Raw genomic sequence first — 10582 nt, forward strand, 5'->3', positions numbered from 1 at the left:
GCGTATTCCAAAAGGGCTGCTAAACCAGCAGGCTCTAGCAAACGGGCATTGGAAAAACAGATGAGGGATGGAGTCTTCCCCATCACTACACATAGTACAATGCGACTCATTGCCAAACACGGTTCGGAGACGAGAGCCACAAGGGAGAATGTCCTTACAAACTTTCCACAGAAACAACTTTACACGTTCATGAACCGGGGCCTTCCAGATCTCCTTCCAAACATTAGAGCACCTCCCCAAACGGGGTTTAATTAGAGAAAGATAGGCTTGGCTCACCGTGAAGGACCCATCAGTAGAATCTCGCCAAATGAGATTGTCCTTGTCACCATTAGAAAGAAGCTCTACACGCCCAATCTGACTCCCCACCCGAGGATTGAACCATTCGGCTAAGGACTCGATCATCAATTCCCCCCTCTCATTGAAGAAGTTGCTTAACATCTTAACTCTCGGTTCTTGAATTCTTGGATTGAAGGCAGCTAAATACTCATTCCAACTAAGCCAAGGTATCCAAGGTGAATGCCATAGGTCCGTCCTATTACCATTAGCAATTAGCCAGCACGATTCACCCCGAATAAAATCTCTCGAAGCAAGAATACCACGAGCAACTTTGGAGGCCGCATCAGGGAGCTTGACACTCCAAAAGGAGTCATTACGTTTACAATATTTGGCCAAAAATAAGTTGCACCACGGCTTCTCTTCCCCACTAGCAAGGGTCCAACCGAGCTTCGAGATCAACGCCATATTAAGATCCGAGAACTTCTTGATACCCAGACCCCCATACTCTTTCGGTTTGCAGATTGAATCCCAACTGGTAAGGGACAAGAAACGGGTTTTATCAAACCCACCAATCCACCAGAATTTCCTCACCACCTTATCCAATTCATCACAGACCCTCAGAGGAAGGAGAAAGGTAGACATAGTATACACCGGAATGCTAGCAACAACCGATTGGATGAGGGTGGTTCTCCCGGCTTGGGATAACAACTTGCTTCTCCACCCTTCTAGGCGCGCTTTAACTCTATCCACCACGAAACTGAAGTCACGGGTAGCACTCTTAGAGAAGGATATCGGATTCCCAAGGAATTTGTCCGACTCCGAGAGGGGCCTAAATCCCAGCAAATTGTTGATCATGACTCTGACCTCCGAACAAGTATTCTTGGAAAAAACAGTAGCAGATTTGGAGGCATTAATCTTCTGGCCTGACCATTCAGAATATTTCCTTAGACAGTCTTGAACCACATTGATCTCGTCTGCATTAGCCTCACAAAACAGAAAGGTATCATCCGCGTACATAAGATGAGAGATGGGTGTACTACGAGGACTGACTTTGAACCCATGAAGCTGGCCATTAGCCTCTGCTCGGAACAAGAGCCGAGAAAGGACTTCACTTCCCAGAACAAACAGGAACGGGGATAGGGGATCGCCTTGTCTTAATCCTCGGGAGGGTCTGAATTGCTTAAGGGGACCACCATTGAGCAAAACCGAAAAGGAAACTGAAGAAATACATTTCATGATGAGGCTCCTGAAATGATCCCCGAATCCGAAGGCCTTAAGGACAACATCTATAAAGCTCCATTCAAGGCGGTCATAGGCCTTGGACATGTCAAGTTTGAGACCCACAAAACCCTTTCTACCTTGCTTTTTCTTAAAAGAGTCAAGAATTTCATGAGCAATAATACCGTTTTCCGCAATCCAACGACCCGGTAGGAAGGTCGATTGATAAGGAGAGATGATTAATGGCAGCACTGTGCGGAGACGATTGGCCAGGAGCTTCGCTATCACCTTATAAGCAAAGTTGCACAACGAGATAGGCCGGTACTCATCAAACTTGCAGGCACCTTGTTTCTTCGGGATAAGAACAATAAACGTCCGGTTCAATGCTTTGACAAATTCACCAGTACGAAAGAACTCAACCACAGTATCAACCACATCCTGACCGACAATATTCCAATGGGCACGATAGAAACGACCCGGCATTCCATCCGGCCCCGGGGCCTTAAGCGGGGCCATCGACCAAACCACCCTACGGATTTCCTCAACCGACGGTATACCAATTAGATCATCATTCAAAGCATCCGTAATGGTAGTAGGCAAAAGATCAAAGATCTCTTGATCATAAACGGGGTTACTAGAAGTGTAAATAGTCTTGAAGTTTTCTGAGAAGTAATTACCAATATCAAGCCTATTGTTGATCCAATGAACCCCATCCTCCGAGATCGCTCCAATCCAGTTCCGTTTCCTTCGAACAACCGTGGAGGTGTGAAAGAAACGAGTGTTACGATCACCCTCCCGGTTCCACAGCTCCCTAGATTTTTGGAACCAGATTTCGCTTTGGCGAGCATTAACTTCCTCGATCTCTAAGAGGATATCCGCTTCCAGCTTAGAGTTTTCGGTGGAAGGCACTCTTTGTTGAACCTCCAGAAGAGCCTTCTCAAGAACTTTCAGTTTGTCTTTACAAAAACCAAAATGATCCCGATTCCACTTTGCAAGACGTCTCCGAGTATTAGCAATCCGAGCCACTAATTGGAAGCTCTTAACCCCGTAAACAACCAAATTCCAAGCCTCCCGAATAACCTCTCTACAAGTCGGGTCCCTAGTCCAAGCATCCAGGAATCTAAAAGGTTTCTGAAAGCTGTCTTGATCAAAGAGCAGATCCAAGACCAAAGGCGCATGATCCGAAGAACGGATCGGCAAAGCTTTGACTCCGGCCTTGGGGAACCGAATTAACCAATCCGTAGAGCCCACCACACGGTCAAGCCTCTCTTTAACAAGATTCGGGAGTTGTCTCTTATTAGACCACGTAAAGAAATTTCCAACGCACCCTATATCCACACCCCTAGAGAGCAACAGAAATTCAGAGAACAAACGCCAATCAGCTTCCCCCACTTGGGACCCCCCAAATTTCTCATCCCGGTTGAGTAGAACATTTAGATCCCCCACTAACATCCAAGGTTCATTGAAAGACAAGACTTGGAGAGTGATATCTTCCCAAAACGCTTCTCTATCTCCTCTAAAAGGCGGACCATAGACAAACCACCCAATCCAAGCCGGGCAATTCAGAGTATTCTCGAACCGAACCAAGATACCATCCTTGTTAGCCCCGAGATTCTCAATTTCCACTCCCTGTTTCCAACACAAACAGAGACCACCAGCCGAACCCATAGCTTCCACTACAATCGCATTAGCAAATCCCAGTTGACGCCAAACCCAATTCATTCGAGACAAGTTAACCTTAGTTTCCATCAGAAAGAGAACATCCGGGTCTTCATTCCCGACCAATCCCCTAAGGGAAGATACTGCCCGAGCTTGTCCCAAGCCCCGGCAGTTCCATGATAACATTTTCATGGGGATTTGGGGGGCATGATACGGCCCGCCTCCTCGGCCAAAGAAAAATCCCGCACAACCGGGCCGATCCCAGCATGGGTGCCCAACTCCTTTTCAAAAATTCTAGCATCAGACATAAGAGACTCCGTCTCTCCTCCAGTGACTACCAACCGAGCGGGAGCCGACTCTGTCACCCTCCCCTGCCTATCCTCTGTATCCACATTCTTGTCACCCACCAACCCACCCTCCCCTCCCCTGTCTTACAATTTTTACTTTCCTAAATTAAATGTATCTATTTTTAGCATCCAAATCAATTGAACAAAATATTTTAGCCCCATAGTTTATATCTAAATAATAATATAGTCATAAAAAAAATGCTTAAAGTATTTTATAAATAATTTATATTTTATATTTTAGGCGAATTAAAATGAGCCACCTGTTAATATGATTAGATTTGCTAAGTATTTTTACCATTACAAAGAAATTAAAACTAAAAGTACCAATAAAATATTCTTACTTTGAATAATACACATGCTTACAATAGGCTTTCTTCGTGGGCTCAGGCCCAACAAATATCTAAGAAAAGAAGAAATCAGGTAACCATTAAAAAAAAAAGAAAAAAAACAGAGAGAATAGGATAAAAGGAATATGCTGAATCAAATGTATTTTGTTTAAAAAAAAAAGTGTTTTTGTTCAATAAATTAATATTACAAATGTGGCTAATCACCAATCACCACACACGCTAATAACTAATAACTAATTAGTCATACTAAACTGATGACATTTTTATAAGGAAAAGAGAAAGAAACGTTTCTTTCTCTCTATATAACCGAATAACAACAGCTAAAAAAACGTTCCGAAACGCCCAAAAGGAATAAGAATCTGGGTAGAGTGGATGGCCTGGAACAAAAGTCTACCCGCGAGCCCAGTTCAGTTTCTTAATTAAGTCTTTTTTTCTTCTCTATTTTCTCACTCACTCACTCATGGAGTCTCTCATCTCTGATTTAAATTTTCAATTTTAAAATAATTTTTTTAAAAAAAATTTATAAATTCTCTGAAGAATTTCGAGACTAATTAATGGCGGCATTCGCTCCCAAGCTTCCATGGATCGCCGAAGACGATCTTCTTCTCAAGAACGCTGTCGAGGTATTTTTCTCTGCAATTCTTCAATTGTTTCCATGGCGATTTCCTTTTTGCATGCTTTTTTTTTTTTTTTTTTTTTTTAATTTTTGTGCAAATTTTCGCAGGCAGGTGCTTCTTTGGAAGCACTTGCTAAAGGTGCGGTTCGATTCTCTCGCAAATTCACTGTTGGTGAATTGAGAGACCGGTGGCAGTCTCTGCTTTATGATGCTGATGTTTCAGCTGAAGCTTCTGCTCGTATGGTGGAATTTGAGCTTTCTAATAATCATAATAGCTTGTCTTCTAAGCCTAGTAGTACTAGTAGTAGTAGTAGTAGGTTTGGGGTTTCTAAAGGAGGAGCGAGTGTAGGACTAGGAAGTTCTCCTGCGAAACGAAAATCTGAAAGTATTCGTAGGAAGTATTACGAGAGGCGTAAGAGATTGTGTTCGTTTAATAGTTATAATTTGTCTTATATTGATGAACCAATAGCTAATAATGAGCTTTTGGATGGGAATTATGGTGTTGGAGATCATGTTGAGAATTATTTTGGATTTGAGGATAAGGGTCTTAATCTTGTGGGGGGTCATGTTTCAGTTGGTGATGTTGATTCTCTGTTAGATATTCATCCTGGTCGAGGATTGGTTGAACATGGTAAGGAGCAGAATGGTGATCACCAGTTGCTTAGATCAGGAGATGGATTGGTTGATTTTGGTAATTGCTCTAATGTTCATGGAGAGGTTGGGACATCTCATACAATGCCGGATATGCCTCTTTGGAAGACAATTGAAGATGTCTCAGCACCCGAAATGCCCATGGATGTTGAAGAGGATGGCGTTAAAATAAGTTCGCCTGGATATGATGTTGCGCCCTCACCTATGACATTGGGGGAGTCATTACCGGATACTGAGATGAATAGGTCGATTCCTATCTCCGGAGATGATTTTGCTGATATATCGGATTCACTGTTGAACTTAACTAATGAAAATGAGCCTGTTATTGTAGTTGTAGATGGGGAGAACATGAATTTTCCCAAAGATGTAAATGGAAATAATGGTTCAAGTGTATGTCAATCAGAGACCTTGGATGGAAAAACATTGAATGATGTGTCTGGTGCAGGGAAGAACGATAATGCTAGTGTGAGTCAATTTGGTGGTGGTAATCAGCATAATGTTTCTCATTCTGAAATCAACATTCCATCAGTGCCAAACCCTCGTTCTCCTGAAATTTTCCGTGAAATGGAGTGTACATTAAACACCGAGGACCCTGAGGTCCCGGATAATGATGATGTGATACTATCCAGATTTACAGAATATCGTAATCCTCCTACTTCCTGTTTGAATAAAAAGAATGGCAGGCAAGAAAATATAATCTTGAAGAAAGAAGAAAAGGTTGCAGATCCATTTATTGCTTCCAAATTGACAGGACAGAGAATAGTTCAGAAATCCAGCCCTAGCTTCTCAGTTGTCAGCTGTGATGTTAAGGAAGAATCTTTTGATGGGAACCATCTAGCTTCAGTCTCCAAAAAAACAAAAGAAATCCATGTGGATCCAAGTCAAAACAGATCTGTCCATCCAACTCCTAAGTATTCAGCAAACCAAGTGCTAAAACAAGAGGTTGTCAATATTAGATTGGACTTACTTCATATAAGTGGCGTATTCATTTATTATGTCAAGTTGGTGATGTGCTCTTGTAATTGCTTAAACTGCTTCCTGTAAACAGGCATTACCTGCTCCAGTTACAATTAAGGGGAAACAAGCACTCGTATCTACAGAGCTAGGTCCAGTTTCGTTGAAACCAGAAGCAATCTCTTCTGCACTAGATCATGATGAATCTGAGGAAGAACCTGATGATGGCGATGATGATATTCCTTCTTTTTCTGATATTGAAAACATGGTAAACATAAGTTTTTAATATTTTATCATGATTCTCTAATTTAAGGGTTTTTTGTTTTCTTTCACTGTCTACTTGAACTACTCATTGATGTCTTTGCTCTTCCAGATACTAGAGATGGATTTATGTCCAGATGATGAGGATCCATATATCAGTAAAGAAGGTATCTTAAATTATGCAATTAAGTGATGAATTATTTTCTTCTGGTTCCATATCATTTATGGAGGTTCAAAGTCTCTTTATATGTTACAAATCTCTTCTCTTAGCATTATATTATGTTATTTGGCAACTATTATGGTTCAAGTATCAGTAAACACACAAACACAAAAACACATGACCCTTTGTCAAGAAAACCAATTACCAATCATCTTTAGCAAAAAGCTCTTTATTTTATTTATTGAATGAGTGAGATTTATGTTCAACAGTACTCTCTTATGATTTCCCTGGTTTTAAAGTCTTAAGGTATCAGCATGAAGATGCTAAAAGGAAAATCATGAGGTTGGAACAGTGTGCTCGAGCTTCCATGCAAAGAGCCATAGCATCTAAAGGTGCATTGGCTATATTCTATGGCCGCCATTCAAAGCAATATATTAAAAAACCTGAGGTAATATTTTACACTTTTGTATAAATTCGGATTCCCTTTCATATTGTTATGAATAAGAGGGATGTAACACAAAGCGTCTAGTGCTGATAGCTTCTTGTTTACTTCTAAGATCCAATTTCTTGGTAAGTGGAGAATACCTGACATTTTATATCGATCCTTTTCTAATTTATGCTTAATCATATCAATATGCAAAACCCGTACCACACTTGCAAGGTTGTCTGATATACTCATTCCATTGATTCAATAATCTGAATGCCATTCTCTTTGTATAGTTGGGCTAGAACCATATAAAATTGTGTTATTCATACATTTCTATGACTACATGATGGATTCTCCTCCCATTCTGAGTGCAACCTGTTTCGACTTCACAGGTCATACTTGGAAGAGCAACCGAAGATAATGAAGTTGACATTGACTTGGGAAGAGAAGGGCCTGCAAACAAAATATCTAGGCGGCAGGTAGATTTCATCTTAATATTCTGATCGTCTTGGCCTAGTTGTATAACTTGCATTTATGTTTCTAAATTGTATGGAACCACCACATTTTCCTAACTCAAACAAATATGAGCATAATATGTTTAAATTTATGCATTATAGAATGAGAGAAAAATAAAAGCAAAATGATTTGAGGGTAAGTGACTACTGGTAGAGGACCAAAGGGGCTTTTCTCCCATTAGCTCTTTTATATTTGTACATGCCCAGGAAATGTTTTCTTATTTGATTTCAACTTTAATATCTCCAAATTGAAAAGTATGATAACTTGGTCTATCGTCTATAACTTTTGATGAAGTTGTATTGCATAAAATATAACGGATCTTATAACTGTTTCTTAGTTCTGATGAACTCTGGATTTCCATAAATTTGGACTCTTTAACTCATATCTCCGACTTTTCTTTACTATACTAGGCTTTTATAAAGATGGAAGGAGATGGTTCTTTCTATTTGACCAATATCGCAAAGAGTTCAATCTTCGTAAACGGAAAAGAAATACCAACCAGACATCGCATGTGTCTTAGCTCAAGTAGTTTGATCGAGGTAAATGGTTTCCCATCTTCTGTATAAACAATATGTTGAGAAATTTCTTTTGCATCATGTTTGATAATCTGCCTTTCTTCATCTGGTAATATTTTTTGATCATTTTCTATGTACTGTCAATCAAAATTATAATACTAAACCTAGTGATACAAATTGTCATGTTAAACCATGAATTACAGATTAGAGAAATGTCGTTTGTGTTTGAGATGAATCACAAATCTGTGAAGCGGTATCTGGAGAATATCAACAGAAATAACAAACAGAAGTTTACAAAGTTTGAATGGTCATGAGCCAAGGGAAATCACCAAAACCAAACACAGAAATGTCGTTCAGGTTTCTTTTGTGAATTTTGTATTAATTTTTGTGTTAACCTATTATATTAGCATATTCCTCAACTCCCTGATTGTTGAATGTATATAGGCCTTTCTAACGTAATTAATTCATAGTATGTACAGTACAGATAGGTATTGCTGCTGTTGTTGTTGTTGTTGTTGTTGTTTTTTACACCCTTTAATTTTATCTAAAGAATATAGTATCTTTATCAAATTGAACTTCACAATAAAGTAAAATATATTTACCTAGTTCCATAATGATTGAATCTTTTGGGAATAAATAAATTTCTATTTTATTTAGTGCTAGCTCGTTTATAAAATTAACATGACTCAGAGGCTACATCTTTGAATTAATTGAGAGCCAAGCAGAGTATCCTAAGCTAAAAAAACTTGGCTTTTTAGCATTAATTTCTACTAACGGCAGAAAAAAATGGACCAAACTTCGATCCATATTAATGGCATGAATTATGAATATGAGAGGGATTCAGGCTTTTATTTAAATAAACTTCATTACTACAAAGCATAGCTTACAAGATGAAATGGTAGTAAAATAGTGTATATACAACAAGTTGTGGTTGTGGGCCATTCTCTATTAATAATTAGGTTGCATGTGGGTTTACCTCTTATCACTATGTTCTATATAGTACATGTCTCTAAAAAATGTAAAGGACACAAAAAATGTACGAAAAAGAAATGGTTTAAGCAAGGCCATTCATTCACTTTAGCTTGTACCTTATGTTATAATAAGGATTCTTTTCAGCTACATATAAATAGCTTAAATGTAAGAAAAAAGAATTAGAGATTTACAGTGAAAAGTTTGTACTCTTCTTGTCCTTAACTGATGAGTGCTCTGTTTAGTAATATGTAATAAATAAAAAAGTAATTATGGGTAGGGGTGAAGATGGTGAACTGACCAAAAACTTAATCAACCTGCAAAGTATGGTTAAGTAAACATTTTAACCGCACAGTTAATTTTATTTTCCTTAACTGCACCACGGATAATGTGAGTTTTGTAGTTAAATGGATATTCTATTCACCCCTAATTATAGGGTTGATAAGGAGAAAATATGTAAAAGAATATGAGCTTAATTTAGTAATTTACTTATATTGTGAAGCACTTGAGAGGTGGTTAGACTTAGAACATATGAGATTGAGAAGCACCTAACAAGAATCTGTGCTGTTGAAATGGAGTGTGGCTTTTGGAAAGGTTGGGTATAATTCAAAGTTGGCTATCAAGTATAACCAATCAACAAAGAGTATTATTTAGTGTTTTTTCTTCACACAAATAATTTTTATTGTTCAAAGTTGATTACTTACATTTTCATTTTTTTTACTACGTCAAGGGTTGGTATTTATCATTCATGTCTATAAATCATTATACTCTTCTTTTACTTTCATGCATCATATCAATTTTACTGTTCAAAGATGATTACTTATCTTTTCATCTTTTTACTAAGTGGAAGTTTGGAGAAGAAGCTTCCATGCTTATAAATTATCACACTATTCTTTTACTTTCATGCATCTTCCTCTTTCTTCCCATGCTATCTCTTTTTTTCTTTGAATATCAATCATTGGACATATCTTCTGGAGGTCACAGTTTATCTCCTCACTTTTCACACAACATGAGTCCTATTAGCGAACTAAAAGAACTCCCTCCTAACGCTCTTTTGTACCTTAACGATTTGCGAAATAAATTACGTTGTTTATAGAGCACTCTTTTTCCAACTCAGATGATGTTAATCGAGGAAGGATCATCGAGTGTCATGATCATTTATATCAATTGGACAGCCTAACTGATCGTGTTGAGAAGCTATCTTCGAGAACATTCTTTCTTAGAAACGAACTACTGCAAGTGTCGATTGTCATTTCCAGAAGAATAATGAGATGAGGCGTGTCCTTATCGAGCATGATAGAAACATGCATCTTCTTTGCAACCAATTCAATAGGGATGTGGAAAAATTAAAAATTGAGATTCAAATATACTTGGATGCTAGACATCTTGTCTCATTAACATCTCCTAGTCTTAATATTTTGTACTTTGATGCATTATATTATAAGCTATTATATACATTTTTTGTTATACATAAATAAATATTTAGCTAGAACTCCTACCTAATTGTCACTTTTTTCAGTGAAAGAAAAAAAGAAAGAAACAGTGAAATCCCCACCAAAATTTTCTTTTTTATTTTCCAACTAGTGCATAATATATGTGGGTTTTAATTGTTTTCTTCATCACCACTCTACACTACTCATTATGATTTTCAGTACTCATTATGATT

At 38.2% G+C, this 10582-nt stretch overlaps 1 protein-coding gene across 1 annotated transcript; it reads left to right on the forward strand.

The window, feature by feature from the left end:
* The first annotated feature begins 3998 nt into the window (after nucleotides 1-3998).
* On the forward strand, nucleotides 3999-8561 carry LOC115713947 (uncharacterized). Its single transcript, XM_030642433.2, has 8 exons — nucleotides 3999-4470; nucleotides 4572-6056; nucleotides 6163-6336; nucleotides 6442-6496; nucleotides 6789-6937; nucleotides 7309-7395; nucleotides 7843-7971; nucleotides 8151-8561. Exons 1-8 carry the CDS (start codon nucleotides 4402-4404, stop codon nucleotides 8259-8261), a joined length of 2259 nt encoding a protein of 752 aa, XP_030498293.2. The 5' UTR covers nucleotides 3999-4401; the 3' UTR covers nucleotides 8262-8561.
* The last annotated feature ends 2021 nt before the right edge of the window (nucleotides 8562-10582 follow it).

The sequence above is a fragment of the Cannabis sativa genome, chromosome 4, assembly GCF_029168945.1.
Source record: "Cannabis sativa cultivar Pink pepper isolate KNU-18-1 chromosome 4, ASM2916894v1, whole genome shotgun sequence".
In the NCBI taxonomy this organism is placed as follows: domain Eukaryota; kingdom Viridiplantae; phylum Streptophyta; class Magnoliopsida; order Rosales; family Cannabaceae; genus Cannabis; species Cannabis sativa.